This window comes from Erythrolamprus reginae, chromosome 3, assembly GCF_031021105.1.
Source record: "Erythrolamprus reginae isolate rEryReg1 chromosome 3, rEryReg1.hap1, whole genome shotgun sequence".
NCBI lineage: Eukaryota > Metazoa > Chordata > Lepidosauria > Squamata > Dipsadidae > Erythrolamprus > Erythrolamprus reginae.
In genome coordinates, this window is record NC_091952.1 from 250,595,348 (window position 1) to 250,615,692 (window position 20,345).

At 41.5% G+C, this 20,345-nt stretch overlaps 1 protein-coding gene across 1 annotated transcript in view; it reads right to left on the minus strand.

Annotated features, from left to right (window-relative positions):
- The window catches only part of COL22A1 (collagen type XXII alpha 1 chain), a 208,921-nt gene extending 188,926 nt beyond the window's left edge, over positions 1–19,995 (minus strand). Inside the window, exon 1 of the mRNA XM_070748335.1 lies at positions 19,133–19,995. Within this exon, the coding sequence (XP_070604436.1) occupies positions 19,133–19,775 (643 nt within the window). The 5' untranslated portion in view covers positions 19,776–19,995. The remainder of the gene's footprint in view (positions 1–19,132) is intronic.
- Positions 19,996–20,345: the final 350 nt, after the last annotated feature.

The window sequence follows — 20,345 nt, forward strand, 5'->3', positions numbered from 1 at the left end:
ATAAAATATGGTAGGTAATATCATCAGCGCATGGATAGTTTGGGTAATGAAATGTGTGCAAGAAAACAGCATCAAGGACCACCCCCCACCAGTACATAATTTTGGAAGCTGAAAGTCTCCAACAGAAATGTTGCTAAATGCAAAGATGGACTGCGATGTGAAAATGTACTCTCATTTTTCAAGGTTAAACAAAGGGCTTGTTGGGTTTACATGGGCATTGAATGAATGGAGAAATGATTGATGAATGTGTGATTAGTGTCTCTAGGCAGAAAAGGCAGAAATAAGGCCAAAATTTGCTAACTAATAATAAGGGAGAAATGTGACAAGTATTTGTAAGTGGATTTGTCCAAACTTTGCTATTTGATACCTCTTTGGTGTAGAGGGGGGGAGAAAAAGAGATAGAGGCAGAGAGACAGAGAGAAAGAGAAAAAGAGAGTGAGAGAAACGTACGTACATACATACATACATACATACATACATACATACATACATACATACTCCAGAAATATTTCACAAGAAGAGTCTTTCACTCCTCCGCTCGTAACAGAATTCCACCAAACTTGAAATACTGCAATTAGACAATTTACAACTACGTCTCCTCCAGTCTGATCTAACTGTAGTTCATAAAATCATATACCAAAATGTCCTTCCTGTTAATGACTACTTCACCTTCAACCGCAGCAATACATGAGCACATAATAGATTCAAACTAAGTGTAAACCGCTCTAAACTCGACTGCAGAAAATACAACTTCAGCAATAGAGTGATCAATGCCTGGAATGCACTACCTGATTCTGTGGTTTCTTCCCCAAATCTCAAAAACTTTAACCATAGTTTGTCTATAGTTGACCTCTCCCTGTTTCTAAGAGGTCTGTAAGGGGTGTGCATAAGCACACCATTGTGCCTACCTTCTCTGTTCTACTGTCCTATTGTCCGTTTTTTATCATTACTTTTTACTTATGTTATATATAAACAAACTACTAACCTATACATATTTGACAAACAAACAAAAAAGCCCTGTTTCTGAAAATTGCATACTTAAAGTGTAATGATGTTACTTTAAAAAGTGCTTATATACCGTATATATTGCAAAACGTTATTCATAGAGAGATTTACTTTTGTTTAAGGAAAAAAACCCTGGGTTCTAATAGTCTTAATTTCCAAGCTTTCTGCCTTGGGGTTGGTGGGGGGGGGAGTGAAAGGGAAAGAGAGAAAGTGGAAAGGATGGAAAGATGGAAGAAGGAAAGGGAGGGAGGGAGGAAAGGAAGAGAAGGAGGGAGGGGAAGACAGCGAGATAGGGAGATAGGGAAGGTGGAGGAATAGAGAAGGAAGAAGAGAGAGAAGGGAAGAAGAGGAGAAATGAAGGAGATGGGGAGCAAAGATGGAAGGAATGGAAAGGAAGAAGGAAGGAGGCAGGGAAGAAGTGAGTTGAAAGAAGGATGGATTCAGTTCTTCCTATAGAAGGCAAGCTGAAAGAAAGACTTCGAAACCCATGGAGAAAGACAAGACCAGCCAGGGAGCCCCTCAGCTGCTGCCTCCATTCCTAATACCTTTATAATAGTGTCCATAGGAGAGTGGATAGAAAAAGTTCATCACTACTGAATACATTGATTGGCACTGTTCCCAATATTTACTCCAACAATGTACAACATTGTTTTCTTATTCTATAGCCACAAACTGCTGCCATATTTGCAACGCAGTGCTCACAGGTTCATGGTTTAATCCGATTACAATTCTCTTCCGTTTCATTGTGCAGGTACCATCTTGTGCTGTTCTCCACTTAACATCTCTAGTGATGGGCAAACCCAACGGTGTTCGGGTTCGGCAAGTTCGGATGAACTTTATGCAAAATTCAGCCGAATCCGAACCGAACCCAAACTCGAACCTGAACAGGGAATCCCTCCCATGAAGAAATTCCAGGGGCGGAGCTTTAACATCACTGGCAGGTTGCTAAGGACGCCAAGGTGAATCTATGGAATCCAGGAAGTGATCACCTTGGTGTTCTTAGCAACCTGCCGGTGACATCAAATCTCCGAATGCCGAACACGACCCCGAACTTTGCCCGAAGTTTCAAAAGATTTCTGGTTCGTGTTCGGCATACCGAACACCGCAAAATTCGTTATGAACCCGAATTGTGCGAGTTTGGTTCACCCATCACTAAACATCTCTCAACACAATGAACAATGCTTTGCTATCAGATATGGGTATAATGCTCCTCTCAAAGATTCAATTCCCCGCTCAATAACTAAATGCAGATGCCTCTAATGCACAGCCGGGCTAAATAAACAGCTTTTATGGCAGATACAAAAGGAGTTATTAACAGTGCAGAAGATCAATTTGTCGGAATCAAATCCTCTGCCTTTCAACCTTGAAAAATTCTAGGGTTTTTCTGCCAACTTTTATAAATCAATAGTCTCTTAGATGTTCTTTTCCCAGCTTTGAAGGGGAACACCTTTCCTGAGTTTGCTTTCCCCACCCCACCTCTCACTAGCTTCAACCCTCAGTAGTCAAGACCCAAGTGACTTTTTGACTGCAGCCACCTGCCAAGTAAATGTTTGCACAGTTCTATTGATGCTAGCTAGGGCTGTGTGAACTTAGATTTGCTTCATCAATGTGTTTTGCACTAGGAAAAATGCTGTGAAGAGACCGCTCAGTTCCCCTTAGAAAAGGAATTGACTCAGCCTAAGTACTATGTTGTTCTGCCTGTTTAATCCAGCTCATAGAAACCAACTTGCAACTTTTGGGGTAGATAGTTGGGTAGGAAGATGGGGATGAATTAGCAGAAAGATCAGGAAGATGTGTCTAGATATACCGAGCTATGCAACAGCTGGATAGGACTTGTCTAGGTACCAGAATTTGTAGTGTGGCCATTCAGAAACCAGTGCAGATAAATAATGAAGACACTTTTGTAGAAAAACAATAATTGGTGGATAGCAGGAAGGACAGGGTGGAATACAGTTCCACGGGTGAAAATGAAGCTGTGTGCGAAGCTCCAGCTGACCAGTGGCAGTCACTCATTTTTCCCCTGCTGCTGCTTCGGCATCTGCGCTCCTTGCTTTTTTCCTCTTTCCTCCTTCCTGCCCTCGGACAAGCTGCCCTCTCTCCTGCCCAGATCCCCTCCAGCCTCACACAACCACCTCCCGAGGCCAGGAAGGAGGAAAGAGGAAAAAGTGAGGAGCACGCAGCAGCAGGGGAAAAAGACGAGAGCCGTGCTGCACCACGCCAAAGGGCTGCCATCTTTTTCCCCTCGCCAAATCCTCACTCCACCAGCAGCTGAGATGAAAGGGCATCGTGTGGCAGTAATAACCTTGTAACTCTGCCTCGGCTCTCTGATATTTTTATATCCTCACCTCCAGTCCTCCTCCTCCTCGGAAAGCGGCAGGGAGACCTGTACCGGCAGGAGTTGCAGGGGCCCTTTTCCTCCCCCCTCTTTTCTCAACAGCTGATTGGCACCCATTCACCTAGCTACCCAGCTTGAGGCAGGGGGCGACACAAGTAGGAGAGCATGGGAAACGCAAAGCAAATTGTCACCCCAGCAAGCGACACTGGTGGTTATAAGTCGAGGGCTTAACAGTTCACTTGAACGACGATGCTTGTTCAAGCCACTCCCACCTGGTCACATGGCCAGCAAGCCACTCCTACCCAGTCACATGACCATCAAGCCATACCCACAAAATAAGCCACACCCAGTGTGACAGTTGGCTGCCCATTACTGTGTGTCGGTGTTGTTGGGTTGCAGAACCAAACCAGACAGTGATAGAGGTGCAAATGACAAACTCAGTGATTCCTTTGTATAACTGTATCAGCAGCTCCTTGGGCAGTTTGAGTATCCTTTCTGGTTGCGAACCAGTGGGGAAGATAAATAGAACCCACCCCTGCTTGGCACCTTCTGGAAGTGCAAACTTCAATCCCAGAATTCATCAAAGGGGAATTGAAGTCCACAAAGCTGAAAGATTGGAAAAACACTTCTTCTTCTTCTTCTTCTTCTTCTTCTTATTATTATTATTATTATTATTATTAATAATATAAAAATAAAAAATTGAAGGCAAAATGGATAAAGAAAAGACCTGGTCATGGCTTACAAGTGGAACACTCAAAAAGGAGACAGAAGGACTAATACTGGCGACACAAGAACAGGCCATTAGAACAAATGCTGTCAAAGCCAGAATTGAAAAATCAACAGACGATCCAAAGTGCAGACTCTGTAAAGAAACAGATGAAACAATCGATCTCATACTCAGCTGCTGCAAAAAGATCATACAGACCGACTACAAGCATAGACATGATGCTATGGCACAGATGATCCACTGGAACTTGTGCCAGAACTACCATTTACCAGGGGCAAAGAACTGGTGGGATCATAAGCCCAAAAAAGTGGTTGAAAATGAGCAAGCAAAACTACTGTGGGACTTCCAACTTCAGACTGACCGAATTCTGAAGCATAACACACCAGACATCTTGATTGTGGAGGGAAAAAAAGTATGGATCATCGACATCGCAATCCCAGGGGACAGCAGAATTGAGGAGAAGCAGCTAGAGAAATGAGTGAAATACGAAGATCTAAAAATCGAGCTGCAACGACTCTGGCATAAGCCAGTGAAAGTGGTCCCAGTGGTACTTGGCACGCTAGGCGCAGTGCCAAAGGATCTCAGCGGACATTTGAAAACCAACGGAATTGACAAAATCCCCATCTGTCAATTGCAAAAGGCTGCTTTACTGGGATAGACAAACATAATTCGCCACTACATCACGCAGTCCTAGGTGCTTGGGAAGCGCCTGACTGGTGATGAAATACGAAATCCAGCATAGTGATTTCATTTATTTATTTTATTTATTTATTTATTTGATTTTTATGCCGCCCTTCTCCTTAAACTCAGGGCGGCTTACAACATGTTAGCAATAGCACTTTTTTAACAGAGCTAGGCTATTTGCTGTGTTTTATGGATATAATAATAATAATTAGATTTGTATGCCGCCCCTCTCCGATTTAAACTCTGATTTAAATTTTCTCAGAAGCAGTGTTAACATCACAGATCGACTGATAAAACAGATTCACCTGTGCAAATAAATGCTTTTACACAGAACGCTGAAAAAAATCTGAATTGTTATGGTACAATTTTTTTTCCGGTTACTAGCTCCCTTTACTCCCTGTGACATTGAAAAATGGTTTTTGCTTTCGCTGGAGCTGCACATACTTTCAACTCAAGTGTTTCAATAAAAAAAATGCTCTCGTGTGGAGAACATTTTATTGTCACGGTCAAATAGAGTTCCCCAGGAAAAGCCCTTGAAATTTTAAAGGCTTCCAACTGTTGTCATTACAGCTTTTCTTTTTTGGCTCCAGTTTTGCAGGCTTAGTTGGGTAAAAAAACTGCAGTTTTCAGGTTTGAAAAGAAAATGGTGATAGAAACATAGAAACATAGAAGACGGACGGCAGAAAAAGACCTCATGGTCCATCTAGTCTGCCCTTATACTATTTCCTGTATTTTATCTTACAATGGATATATGTTTATCCCAGGCATGTTTAAATTCGGTTACTGTGGATTTACCAACCACGTCTGCTGGAAGTTTGTTCCAAGGATCTACTACTCTTTCAGTAAAATAATATTTTCTCATAGGAAAAAATAAAATGAAAACAGTAGCACTTGATCAGTTCTGTTAGTAAGAAATTATGTGCCTGGAAATGCCAGATACTGTATAGAATCCAAAGGAAGACATCCAACACAAAATCAATGGAAATATTGTACTTTAAAGATACATTTTTAGGGAGTCGGAATGCTGGAGGTGAAGAAATCAGTGTGAAAAATCAATTGCGCATGCGTGGAAGCAAAAAAACCTCACTGAAACACGGGCATACCTGTGGCTCCATGTGTGATTTTGCTATCTCCACAGGTGCAGAAGCAAAATCACACTGCCCCTGCAAGCACTCACGAGCCGCAGCGGTGAGCCCAATTTAGCGTTCCGGCTAGCAGCCCGTCCCTGTTTATAACACAGTCTCTTATAATGGAAAAGAGTCAAATCTCCCTGTTGTCTCAATGCTACCATTACATCATAATTACAGTATTGCAGCATGACAACAGCTGGTCAGCTATTAAATCATTTCCATTTCAACTATTAAGTACTATTATTGTATTTTATTGTATTTTATTTATTTTATTTATTTATTTTGTCCAATACACAATACAGTACATATTGAAGAGAATAGACATGAAGTATTATATATAAAGAAAAGGATAGAAGAAAAGATATAAAAATAGAGGAGAAGGTATATGAAAGGAAGAAAAGAATTGGCTAAGCATAAGTACTATGTTGTTCTGCCTGTTTAATCTGGCTCATAGAAACCAACTTGCAACATTTGGGGTAGATAGTTGGGTAGGAAGATGGGGGTGAATTAGCAGAAAGATCAAGAAGATGTGTCCAGATATACAGAGCTATGCATCCTAAGATTAAAATACAGAAAATAGTATAAGGGCAGACTAGATGGACCATGAGGTCTTTTTCTGCCTTCAATCTTCTATGTTTCTATGTACCGGCTGCAACCTGATACTGGGCCACGCCCACCCAGCAAATGGGCAGAGAATCCATTGCTAACATTTTTTTAAGCCGGCCCCTTCCTCCATGCTATTTCCAGCATCTTTCTCCCGGCTTGGAACCAAGCCAGGTGGATTTTCCTTCCAAGAGAGCAATGACTTATGAAGGGGGTGAGTGAACCAACCCAACTTGGCCTAGGGGAAGCTTTGTTTCCCTCCTGTTTTTAAACTGCAGTCCTTCCTCTTTTCCCTCTCTTCCTCAATCAACCCACATGCTAATCCTATTTTGAGTGCAGTGTTTATTCCCTCCCCATCTAAACATGCTTACAGTCATGTAATATGTATCCCTGGAGGGGAATCATAGACCGCAAAAAAGGTGGATCAAAAGGCTACAGTTTGCTACCCCTAATTTGTTGCAAGGAATCTTCCCTGGTATTTGAAAGCTAGGGCCTGTTTCTGCTCCAGTGGTTAGCTGAACCACCCATTGTCAATAGCCGATTTGGTTACTCCTATGGTCCCAATGATATTTGCCTTTGGGGAAATCTCATTTTACCAAAGTAATGTGGGTTTACCAAAATAACCTTGGAGGAGAGAGTCCCCCTCTAGCTGAAGCTATAAAAAGGGAAGCTCATTCCTCTTGTGGGCACAAGCAATAAGTCCCTTCAGTGTTCCAGAATGCTGTATCTACACCCACTTCCAGCAGCAATTAAACACAGACCTATTTTGGAATTGAAAATAAATAAACTTAGCATTTATTTTGAAATAACCTTACTATGACCTATAAAGCCCTTCATGGCACCGGACCAGATTATCTCCGGGACCGCCTTCTGCCGCACGAATCCCAGCGACCAGTTAGGTCCCACAGAGTGGGCCTTCTCTGGGTCCCGTCAACTAAACAATGTCGTTTGGCGGGACCCAGGAGAAGAACCTTCTCTGTGGTGGCCCCGGCCCTCTGGAACCAACTCCCCCCAGAGATTAGAATAGCCCCCACCCTTCTTGCCTTTCGTAAGCTCCTTAAAACCCATCTCTGCCATCAGGCATGGGGGAACTGAAATATTCTTTTCCCCCTAGGCTTCTACAATTTATGTATGGTATGTTTGTATGTATGACTGGTTTTTAAAATAAGGGTTTTTAGCTGTTGTAGTATTGGATTGTCGCATGTTGTTTTTAACCACTGTTGTTAGCCGCCCCAAGTCTACGGAGAGGGGCGGCATACAAATCCAATAAATAAATAAATAAATAAATAAATAAAATAAAAAGGAGGAACCCAGACACTTTCTTACTTTTCTTGCTATACAGGTAGTCTCTGACCACAACTGAACCCAAAATTTCCATTGCTAATCAAGACAGCTGTCAAGTGAATTTGAGCCTCATTTTATTTATTTATTTATTTTTATTTATTGTTAGAGTTGAAAGGGACCATGCAGGTCATCAAGTCCAACCCCCTGCCTGAGCAGGAATCCTAAAGCACCCCAGCCAAATGGCAGTCCAATCTCCTCTTGAAAGTGTCCAGAGTTGGGGAGTTCACAACCTCCGCAGGCAGGTTGTTCCACTGGTTGATCGCTCTGACCATCAGGAAGTTCTTCCTTACTTCTAGGTTGAATCTCTCCTTGGTCAGCTTCCAGCCATTGTTCCTCATCCGGCCCTCTGGTGCTCTGGAGAATAGAGTGGCCCCCTCCTCTCTGTGGCAACCCCTCATATACCTGTATACAGCTATCATGTCCCCTCTGGCCCTCCTTTTCTCTAGGCTATCCATGCAATCTCTCTTTTCTTAAGTCTTGGTTTCAAGTCCCCTAATCATTTTGCCATAGTTCACCACAGTCATTAAGTAGGTAACACAGTTATTAGGTGAATCTGGCTTCCCCAGGGAGAAACCTCAACTTTTTGCTTTTACACAATAATATAAACTAGCCATTTCTTATAACAACAAACCTATCTAAGTGATAAAACCTGAAATCAAAGCTTTGTGTTTGTCCACCCCAAAAATCCAGAAGCGGTTTCCAAGTAGAAACAAAGGTACCATATTTTTGAGACTAGAAGATGGAATGGTGGATAGGATGTACCAAGATTTCAAATTCATTTTCAAAGAAAAATAAGTTTTTGTCCTCTCTAGCCCCCAGGAGCACTCTGTAAGCCTCCCAAACCCTCTGCGTGCCCATTTTCCACAAAAATGGACCTTTTTTCCCACCCATGTTTGTCAAAAAAAAATGGTGCACACAAAGGGTTTGGCAAACCTGCAGAGTGGTCCTGGGAGCTGAGGTAAGGCAAAAATGCCCCAATTTTTGCAAAAAAACCCAGCCCGTTTTTCACCCAGGTTGTGTTTTTTTTGTAAAAATGGGGGGTGCCGAGGGTTTAGGAGGCTTGCAGAGTGCTCCTAGGGGCTGGGGAAGGCAAAACCGCCCCTGTTTTTGCACAAAACAACCTGGCCCCGTCCTCCAGCAGCACTCTGCAGATTTCCCCAAACCCCTGTGTATTCTACTTTTGCAAAAAATTGCCCCATTTTTTTTTGTTGCAAATATAGGATGTGGTGAGGGGGGGGGGCTTCAGGAGGCCAAAAATTGTATTTGTTTTATTCTGTACGCTGCCCTGAGTCCACTGGAGAAGAGCGGCGTATAAATTTAAGTAACTAGGTAAATAAATAAAATAAGACACACCGACATTTCCACCTTCTTTTAGGGGGGAAAGGGGTGTGTTTTATAGTCCAAAAAATATGGTGATTGTGTGTTGTTGTTGTTTCCTTTAACCAAAGCAATCGGTTATGTGATCTCTGCTAACTCCAACAACTTTTGTAGCCATTAATTCATTGTGCGAATCAAAGTATCCTTCCATTTTTGGGCATAAGATTCAGCATAAGAAAGTTCTATGTGCCATGCACAAGAGAGATGTTAGGTTTTTCCATTCCTACTAAAGTCCGGGCTGGGAAATTTAAAAAGCAGCTTGTTTGTTTGTTTGTTTGTTTGTTTGTTTGTTTGTTTGTTTGTTTGTTTGTTTGCTTGCTTGCTTGCTTGCTTACTTACTTACTTACTTACTTACTTACTTACTTACCTACCTACCTACCTACCTACCTACCTACCTACCTACCTACTTACTTACTTACTTATTTATTTATTTTGTCCAATACACAATGAGGGTTTTAGTGGTTATATATCAATATACACATAGTAAAATACATGATGAAGGTTACAGAGGAGATACTCATAGTAAAATATATCTAAGAAATAATAGAAAAGAAGATATAGCAATAGAATATATCAATGAAAGAATAGAAGAAGAGATACAGGAATAGAGGAAAGGTATAGGAGATATAGGAGAGCAATAGGGTTACATAGAAACATAGAAACATAGAAAACTGGCGGCAGAAAAAGACCTCATGATCCATCTAGTCTGCCCTTATACTATTTTCTGTATTTTATCTTGTTAACTTGATGTTCCAAAAGGGCCCTGGGAATTTGTCCATTCATTCATTCATTCATTTATTGGATTTGTATGCCGCCCCTCTCCGTAGACTCGGGGCGGCTAACAACAGTGGTATAAACAACATGTGACAATCCAATACTAAAGCAGCTAAAAACCCTTATTTTAAAACCAATCATACATACAAACATACCATACATAAATTGTAGAAGCCTAGGGGGAAAGAATATCTCAGTTCCCCCATGCCTGACGACAGAGGTGGGTTTTAAGAAGCTTACGAAAGGCAAGAAGGGTGGGGGCTATTCTAATCTCTGGGGGGAGCTGGTTCCAGAGGGCCGGGGCCGCCACAGAGAAGGCTCTTCCCCTGGGTCCCGCCAATCGACATTATTTAGTTGTCAGGACCCAGAGAAGGCCCAATCTGTGGGACCTAATTGGTCGCTGGGATTCGTGTGGCAGAAGGCGGTCCCGGAGATAACCTGGCCTGGTGCCATTTTAATGAGCAAATGACTTCTAGCTGAATGGGGACTGATCAAAGTGTCTGGTGCCTATGACACCCAAACATTTGGCAGCATTACAGGAATACATTTTTTCCAGATTCTTGTCTATTCCTTTGGAGTGAGCTAAAATTAGGTTTTTTTTCATTGACTTCAAAGTATCAGAAGGATGAAATGCAGTGAGGAAAGGAAAAGCCATTCAGAGGCATAGAAAGCAGACAAAGGTCCTCAGAGAAGTTCCAGACTTGTTTGAGTTTTTGTTTCCCAGTATCTGAGAAATAACTTGATAAATCACTAGATAAATAGATACATAACAACCATCCAGTTTTTGACATGGCATGGATTCTGGAACTCTTGGTTCCAGCCCTGGAGATGAAGGGTGGATGGAATATAAAGGCAAGCATTGTTTTCTAAAGATCACTCATTTCCCCCCACTAACCATAAAAATTATTGCTGGAGCAGTTACTGGGGTTTTTTGTTTCATTTTCTAAGAAGAACTATTATATATTAATTCAAAAGGAGTATTTTTGATCTCCATTCTTGATTCATGAAATGGTTTTGTGGAATCGAGACAGCAATAAAACTGCTAATGGAATGAATGTCCTTTGCAGTAGACAATAACATAGGTACAGTGGTTCATGGGTCTTTGTTCTGTCCCAGCAACGAGCCCAGCAAGAAATAGGCCCACACACACTGATTTTACAAGATTTAAACATGTACAGTAGTCCCTCACCTATCGCTGGTGTTACGTTCCAGACCTGGCCGCGATAGGTGAAATCTGCGATGGGGAATTAATCGACTGATAGTACTTATTTAAGTATTTATATTGTAATTGTTTGGTAAGTTTTCATTGTTTTAAGTGTTTATAAACCCTTCCCACACAGTATTTATTTTAGATACAGTATTTAAATACAGTATTTACAATTTTAGATGTTTGTTTTTTTTGAAAAACCTGCCGATCAAGTTCGGCGGGCTGTTTAAATCTGCCGATCGACTTCCTCAGAAACCCGCGATGAAGTGAAGCCGCAGTAGGTGAAGCGCGGTATAGGGAGGGACTACTGTAATTCTAATATTTTAGGAGAAGGGAGGTTTGGATTTAAAAATCTAGCAACAAAGCAAGAAATAAGTCCAATTGGTGCCAGCTGCTAATTAGAGTCCAAAACAAAAACCCAAACTCACAGATTATTATTATTATTATTATTATTATTATTATTATTATTATTATTAATTAGATTTGTATGCTGCCCCTCTCCGTAGACTCGGGGCGGCTCACAACAATAACAAGAACAATGTAGGAACAAATCTAATAATTTAAAAAACACTAAAGACCCCATTATTAAAAGCAAACATACACACAAACATACCATGTATAAACTGTATAGGCCCGGGGGAGATGTCTCAGTTCCCCCATGCCTGATGGCAGAGATGGGTCTTAAGAACTTTACGAAAAGCAAGGAGGGTGGGGGCAGTTCTAATATCCGGGGGGAGCTGGTTCCAGCAGGTCGTGGCCACCACAGAGAAGGCTCTTCTCCTGGGTCCTGCCAAACGACATTGTTTAGTCGACGGAGAAGGCCAACTCTGTGAGACCTAACTGGTCGCTGGGATTCGTGCAGCAGAAGGCGGTCCCGGAGATATTTTCTCGGAGCTCACAGCTCTTATTAACTGACTCACTCTGTTGGCAGGATGCCTGGAGATAATGATCCCAACTCCCCAGTTCGTAATTCATCATTGAAATAATAATATCCCAAGAGAGAAATCCGAGCGGATATCTGGAACATAACGAAAGTTGACTTCCGCACTGAAACATCACGTGGTTCAACCTTAAATAGCCTAAGGGTGTGGCCAATTGTTCTAGAGATCTATTCACACAGAGACCTCCTCTTGCTTAGCCACTCGTGCTTTCTGGTAACTCTGCATACCCTAGCATCAAGAAGGTGCTCCTCCTCTTATTCTAAGTCACTCATGTGCACCTTGAGAGGTACAGAAGGCCCTAGTTGGCATTCAGCCTCTAACACCACATCCTCTCCAACCTCCTCGCTATCAGACTCGGGTGCCAAGTACATGGATCTAAGGTACCAGGCCACAACCATCTCTCAATCCTTGGGATCCATGACCAGCTGTGTGGGATGCGGGTGGGCCACAACAGTTCTTGATGTTTTCTCAGTCCATCCATCCAGCCAGCCAGCCATCCACCCACCCACCCACCCACCCACCTACCTACCTACCTACCCACATCTGTATGTGTCTGTTTGTCTATTATCTGTCTGTCTGTTTTTCTGTCTGTCTGTTTTTCTGTCTGTCTGTTTTTCTGTCTGTCTGTTTTTCTGTCTGTCTGTCTGTCTGTCTGTCTGTCTGTCGACCTACCGACCTACCTACCTACCTCTGTATGTGTCTGTCTGTCTGTCTGTCTGTCTGTCTGTCTATCTATCTCTGTCTATCTATCTATCTATCTATCTATCTATCTATCTATCTATCTATCTATCTATCTATCTATCACCATGTACCCTCCCACTTACCTATCTTCCTTCCTCTGTCATTTTTCACTAGTTTCTGCCAATATGATATATCCAATAAACTTGTTCTTTGAAGAATCTACTTGCCTCGTACTTCTGTTTGCTAGGGGTGTATTACTTGGAACCCTGACAAGGTAGCCCTAGACTTATGAGCCCAAAATTTATGTTGCTAAGTGATATATTTATTAAGTGAGTTTTGCCCCATTTCATGACCTTTATTGCCCCCGTTGTTAAGTAAATCCATGCAGTGGTTAAGTGAATAACATTGTTGTTAAGTGAATCTGGCTTCAGAAGGTGACAAAAGCTGATCCCATGATACCAGGACACCACAACCTTCATAAATATGAATCAGTTACCAAATTTCTGGATTTTGATCAGCTGACCCTGGGGATGCTGCAATGGTCATAAGTGTGGAAAATGGTTATAAGTCATTTTTGTTGGTGCTGTTGTGACCTCAAATGGTCATTGAATGAACTATTCTAAGTCAAAGACTACCTGTATACATTTTAAACAGATTTAGATGAAAGAGCAATATGTTTGGCTGCATAGCTAGATTTATAACAAGCAGGAAGAGGGAGATTGTGATCCCGCTATATAGAGTGCTGGTGAGACCACATTTGGAATACTGTGTTCAGTTCTGGAGACCTCACCTACAAAAAGATATTGACAAAATTGAACGGGTCCAAAGACGGGCTACAAGAATGGTGGAAGGTCTTAACTTAAGCATAAAACGTATCAGGAAAGACTTAATGAACTCAATCTGTATAGTCTGGAGGACAGAAGGAAAAGTGGGGACATGATCGAAACATTTAAATATGTCAAAGGGTTAAATAAGGTCCAGGAGGGAAGTGTTTTAGTAGGAAAGTGAACACAAGAACAAGGGGACACAATCTGAAGTTAGTTGGGGGAAAGATCAAAAGCAACATGAGAAAATATTATTTTACTGAAAGAGTAGTAGATCCTTGGAACAAACTTCCAGCAGACGTGGTAGATAAATCCACAGTAACTGAATTTAAACATGCCTGGGATAAACATATATCTATCCTAAGATAAAATACAGAAAATAGTATAAGGGCAGACTAGATGGATCATGAGGTCTGTTTCTGCCATCAGTCTTCTATGTTTCTATGTTCAAAATTATTACCTGGTTTTGTTGGAGCCAATATTAAATCTTTTCTCATATTCAGAAAGTAATAGACCAGAATTTTTTTTTTCATTCAGTCCCATTAAAAAAAAAAGATTAATACTACACTACGAGACATATTCAGATTTTGATAAATATTAATGTCACTGGAGGCAAAGACAGTTCAGAGGGGGAGCATCATTTCTTGAAATGAAGGGATTGTTTCAAAGCAATGACCATAACATAATTAAGGATTTTTAAAAAATAAGCTGCAATTCTTTTTCGGAGAAAAATAATAAAACAGTCTTGTTGCACTGCATCTAAGCTGCATTGCAAATAGAGTGATCATTATATTTGACAGAATCATTGAGTGTGGGAGGACAGAACATATTTTTCCTTTCCTCTGTAATGCCAGATTCCCTAGAAGATTATTATTTTCCTCCTTCAAGTTGTAAACTCCAATATAGAGTGATATATTATCACAGCGAAGTGTGACATCGATCAAATGAGAATGTCAGCTAGACTCACCATGGTGTAACGCTGTGGAGTTTGAAAGTAGGAAGTCTTGCCTTTGGGTATAAATTGGCGAGGATCAAGGAGAGTTCAGGACCCTACATGAGCTCAGCAATTTTAATTAATATAAATAACCGAGCAGCTTCAAAACAAGCCATGTACACCCCTGGTAAGGGACATTAATTAGCTGGACAATCCAATTTACTCACTACTAAGTATGAAAAGGGTGTGTAAAATAATATCAGGTTCAAGACTTATCGGTTTTAAAAATATCAGACAACTTTGATACAAAATCCCATGAGAGCTGGATAACACGGTGATCATCTAACCACTGGCTCTAATTGTCCACCTGTTGATCCCTGGATTAAACTAACTATTTATTTGTTTGTTTGTTTGTTTGTTTATTTATTTATTCCAATACATAATACACATTGAAGAAAAAGATATGTAATAATATAAGTAAAGAAAAGAATAGAAGAAAAGATATAAAAGTATAGGTGAACATATTTGAAAGGAAGAAAAGATAAATGAGATAAGGAGAGACAATTGGACAGGGGACGGAAGGCACACTGGTGCACTTATGCATGCCCCTTACTGACCTCTAAGGAACCTGGAGAGGTCAATCGTGGATAGTCTAAGGGAAAAATGTTTGGGGTTAGGGGTTGACACTACTGAGTCAAGTAATGCATCGGCCCGTAGTTCATGAGAGCAGATGTGTTGAAGTAGAGTTAGATCTGGTCTGGATCTGAGTTTGTTGTAGTTGTCATTATTTCTGGCGATGAAGTTCATGGTTTTGATGAACAGTTGTTTGGCAGTTAACAATAACATAGATCAAAAGCACAGAACATGTCATGTAAGAGAGTGAAAGTCTGCAAATACACAAATACGCTCACACATATTTCCTTTTCAATCCTTTTCTCTCTGGCTGCCAGTCAAACCACAAATCATTATTGCATCCAGGAAAACAGTTGTCTAAGTGCAATAAAACTGTCAGTCTCACAATCATCTGCTCAGCTGCAGAATATCCAGGATCTAGAGATCTTTCTGTCACTGGTCACCATTCTTCAGCAGGCTTCTATAGAGTGTGGATTATTCCTATAAAGCAGGGCTTCTCAGTTATATTCTGTTACACCCCCCTCAATAAAACGTAAATATTTTGCACCCTCCCCTCTCCACTGTGGACAATTGTGTGCAATATTTGGCATGTTTTTGCTGAAAAAAACTCAAGTGGCTTATCAGTGTGATTGGGGTGCAATGTGTTTAAGTGAAGCCTTAATTTATTTGGCTTCATGCTGTCCAAATGCCAACATTTTTAGACACAATAAATATACAGATCTTTCCTCGTCTCCCACCATAGTCACAATGAAGCCAAGTGCTACATGGGAGACTTAACGTTTGTCTCATTATCTCCGTCTCTCTCCTCCTTTCTTTTCATCCCTGTTAAATATTTTTCCATGGTGTCTCTTAAGGTTTGTTATATGCACTTCATATCTCCTGATCTGTGCTGTGTGCTATTGTTTGGTGCAAAAAACCCATACTCCCTGTTCCCTGGGGTCACATGCCCCCCCTGGTATTGCTCCATGCTTCCTCGGGGGGGCCTCAACACTGTCAGACTTTCTACTAAATCTGCACTTCTATTCTACTAGTTTTTCTCATCATTCCTATCACCCATTTCCTCCCATGTTGACTGTATGACCGTAACTTGTTGCTTATATCCTAAGATTTTTATTAATATTGCTTCTTCATTGCTTATTTGACCCCTATGACAATCATTAAGTGTCGTACACCATGATTCTTCAGAAATGTATATTTCATTTTATGTACGCTGAGAGCATATGCATCAAGACAAATTCCTTGTGTGTCCAATCACACTTGGCCAATAAAAGAAAAATTATATTCTATTCTATTCTAAAAGAAAAAACAACAACAACTTATCATGTTTGCCCTAATATAATTAATGGATAACATTCAAAATGAACACTCCAGCAAAAAAGCCTTAAATCTAGTCAATACTTTGATCAGTTTATGGAAAAAATGATTTTCTCAAACTTTATCCTGATGAAATTTCAAAGGACGGAAGGAAAACTAAATTGGTCTCCCCCAATTAAGAATATCCAGAAGTATCTGTAATGATAAACGGTACATTTCTCTCTAAACCTTTATGCAAAACTCTTCAGTTTGTCCCAAAAGTGCATTTTCCAAAAGGCAACTAGACTTTCTTGGAGTTTTTTTCCTCTTTGAAAACATTTCACTTCTCAGAACTGAAGAAGTCAGAACTGAAGAAGCTTCTTGGATGAGAAGTGAAAGGTTTTCAATGAGGAAAAAAACAAGGTGTTTTTTTTTTGAAAAAGCACTTTTGGGACAACCACGACCAGGATGATTGAGAAACTTCACATTTTTGTTTGTTTATGTAGATGGCTACATATAGAAACATAGAAACATAGAAGACTGACGGCAGAAAAAGACCTCATGGTCCATCTAGTCTGCCCTTATACTATTTCCTGTATTTTATCTTACAATGGATATATGTTTATGCCAGGCATGTTTAAATTTGGTTATTGTGGATTTACCAACCACGTCTGCTGGAAGTTTGTTCCAAGGATCTACTACTCTTTCAGTAAAATAATATTTTCTCATGTCGCCTTTGATCTTTCCCCCAACTAACTTCAGATTGTGTCCCCTTGTTCTTGTGTTCACTTTCCTATTAAAAACACTTCCCTCCTGAACCCTATTTAACCCTTTAACATATTTAAATGTTTCGATCATGTCCCTCCTTTTCCTTCTCTCCTCCAGACTATACAGATTGAGTTCATGAAGTCTTTCCTGATACGTTTTATACTTAAGACCTTCCACCATTCTTGTAGCCCGTCTTTGGACCCGTTCAATTTTGTCAATATCTTTTTGTAGGTGAGGTCTCCAGAACTGAACACAGTACTCCAAATGTGGTCTCACCAGCGCTCTATATAAGGGGATCACAATCTCCCTCTTCCTGCTTGTTATACCTCTAGCTATGCAGCCAAGCATCCTACTTGCCTTTCCTACCGCCCGACCACACTGCTCACCCATTTTGAGACTGTCAGAAATCACTATCCCTAAATCCTTCTCTTCTGAAGTTTTTGCTAACACATATGTAACCAAGGCATGAATTTTGTAATACATTGACTAATAGGTGGTCTAATTTGTCTGGTAAGGCTTTTGGGAACACAGCCCTTTTCCTACACTGAGAGAGAGGTAAAATTCACAGGCTTGCTCTTCATTAAACCAACCCATGCAGTGAAGGGCTGCAAAATAATTTACTACCATACTGTGGACGTAGCTTATTTTGTGGGTGTGGCCTGCCGATCATGTGACCAGGTGGGATTGGCTTGATGATCATGTGACTGGGGGGTGGCTTAAAGGTCATGTGACTGGCTTAAAAGTGGCCAACTTAACATCACTCACGTCAAGGGTTAGGGTTATGGTTAGGGTGCCTGGCCTCTCCTCGCCTCAAAAAGATACAATTTCCCTATCTATTTACTACTACTGAACATCCAAAATATGCTATTTAATTCTATGTATATATGCCATATGTGTACATACATATTACACACAGGCACACAAAAACATACATTGTCTACTGTTCTGTCGGGCTCTCTGGTAGAATCCTCCCAAAAATTCACAGGTACAAATTTCACACACACACACGTTTGAAAATTCAAAACAATGTTCTTTATAATGAAAATTCACTCAAACTAAGCCCTTTTTTGGTATAGCAAAGAACACTCCTCTCCAAACAAACTGGTAATTTATACAAGTCCCTTATCAGTCCTGTGATACTTAGCTGGCAGCTGTGAGGCAATTCAAAGTCCTTCTTTCACAAAGTGAAACACACTTTGCTCTGGTTTAGTTTCAAAGCAGGGAAAAATCAGCACACAAAAAGTCAAAGTCAGTAAAGCAGTCACGAAACTCAACAAACGATCAGATAATCCTCCACAATGGCCAAACCCACAGGCTGCTATTTATAGCAGCCTCACTAATTACCACAGCCCCACCCAACCACAGGGGGCCTCATTTTCTTTGATAATAATCTCTCAGTTGTTGCTGCCTATGCATCGCTCTCCGCATGCGTGGCTGTATCATTAACTCTTGTTCTGAATCCAAGGAGGAGCTAGATAATTGATCTCCTTCTGAGCTGTCTGCCACACTCTCCTCCTCCCTGTCACTCATGTCTTCTTGGTCAGAGGAGCCTTCATCAGCAGATTCCACCGGGGGCAAAACAGGCCTGCAGCATGTGGATGTCTCCCCCACATCCACAGTCCTTGGGGCAGGAGCTGGGCCAGAGCTAACCACAACAGTCTACTATATAACACATATGTGTATGTACATACATACATATACGCATGCACAGCTCTTCTAATATTATACACATTCAAACTCATTTACTGCGATAGGGAAACCCTTTTTCTACCGGTTCTATGTATCTGACCGTACCCGTAAGAGCCCATCACTGCCGTGCACCTGCCACTATTTCTTGGTCCATAGTTTACTCTCGGTTACTCGCTTACTTACTCTCGCAAAGCCGTCTTCTCAGCTCCTCCCGTATCTTATCAATAGCATTGTAATCGGAGACGTGGAAGACGTGAGCCGATTTGGGCTCGGAGGCAATTTCATCCAGTTCCTCTTTCAGCACATCCCCGACACCCACCGCAAAAATCCGGATGCCGGCCTTATGCGCCACCGAGGCAGGACTCAAGACGTAATCCTGGCTCCTGCCGTCAGTCAGGAGGATCACAACCTTTTTGATGGCGTTGTCATTTGGCCTCCCACCGGCCTGTGTGGAAAAGCTGTAACTATTGATGTACCTGAGGGCATCTCCAGTGTTTGTGTTCCCTCCATGGTACTTGATGCCCTTTGCAGCCTCTTTGATCTCTTGCTGAGTCCCATAACTTCCAAGGTCAAACTCAGTGGTCGGCCGATCGCTGTATCGGACGACGCCGACGCGGGTTTTGTCGGGTCCAATCTCAAAAGTGTCCACCAGGTGGGCTATCCATTGACGGACCTTCTCGAAATCTTCTTTGCCCACGCTGGAGGAAGTGTCCAGCAGGAAGACCAGGTCATAGTGGACGTTCTTACAACCTGCGAGGGAAAGACGAGAGGCTCCTGAAACAGGGGCGAGAAAGACAGCCAGAAGGAGAGCAACATTCATAGACATTTCTCTCCAACATAGCAAAGTCTACTTGAAGGAATGACACAACAGCTCTCTCTTTCTCCAAAGCATTGAACATGTTTCACCTGGCAGACCCTCTGCAAAGTATCACCTTAGGAGAGGTTCTGTCTTAACAGCAGTTTCTAAAACTCGTTCGGAAGCCAGCTTTTTGATCTGGTTTGCAAACTTTCTCTCCCCCACCCTTCTCTCTCCCTTGCGGCTGGCTGTCTTGGCTCAGCCCCTTTTGTCTACTCTGTTTGCATGAAGAAAAAAGAAAGAAAGAAAGAAACTCCCAACAGACTCTGCTCTGTTCTCCCCCCCCCTTCCTTTCCCCTTTAATATGCTACAAACTGAAAATGCCTGGGCATATCAGATTATGTGCCTTCATCACGCTGTTTCCACAGTTCTACATGTTCTCTCTTAACCAGGACTGCTATATTTTATTAATCATTAGTCTGCAGAAGTGTTGCTGTTGGGGTTTCTTTTGACACCAGTCAGAAGGTTCACATTCCTATTAAAAACACTTCCCTCCTGAACCTTATTTAACCCTTTAACATATTTAAATGTTTCGATCAT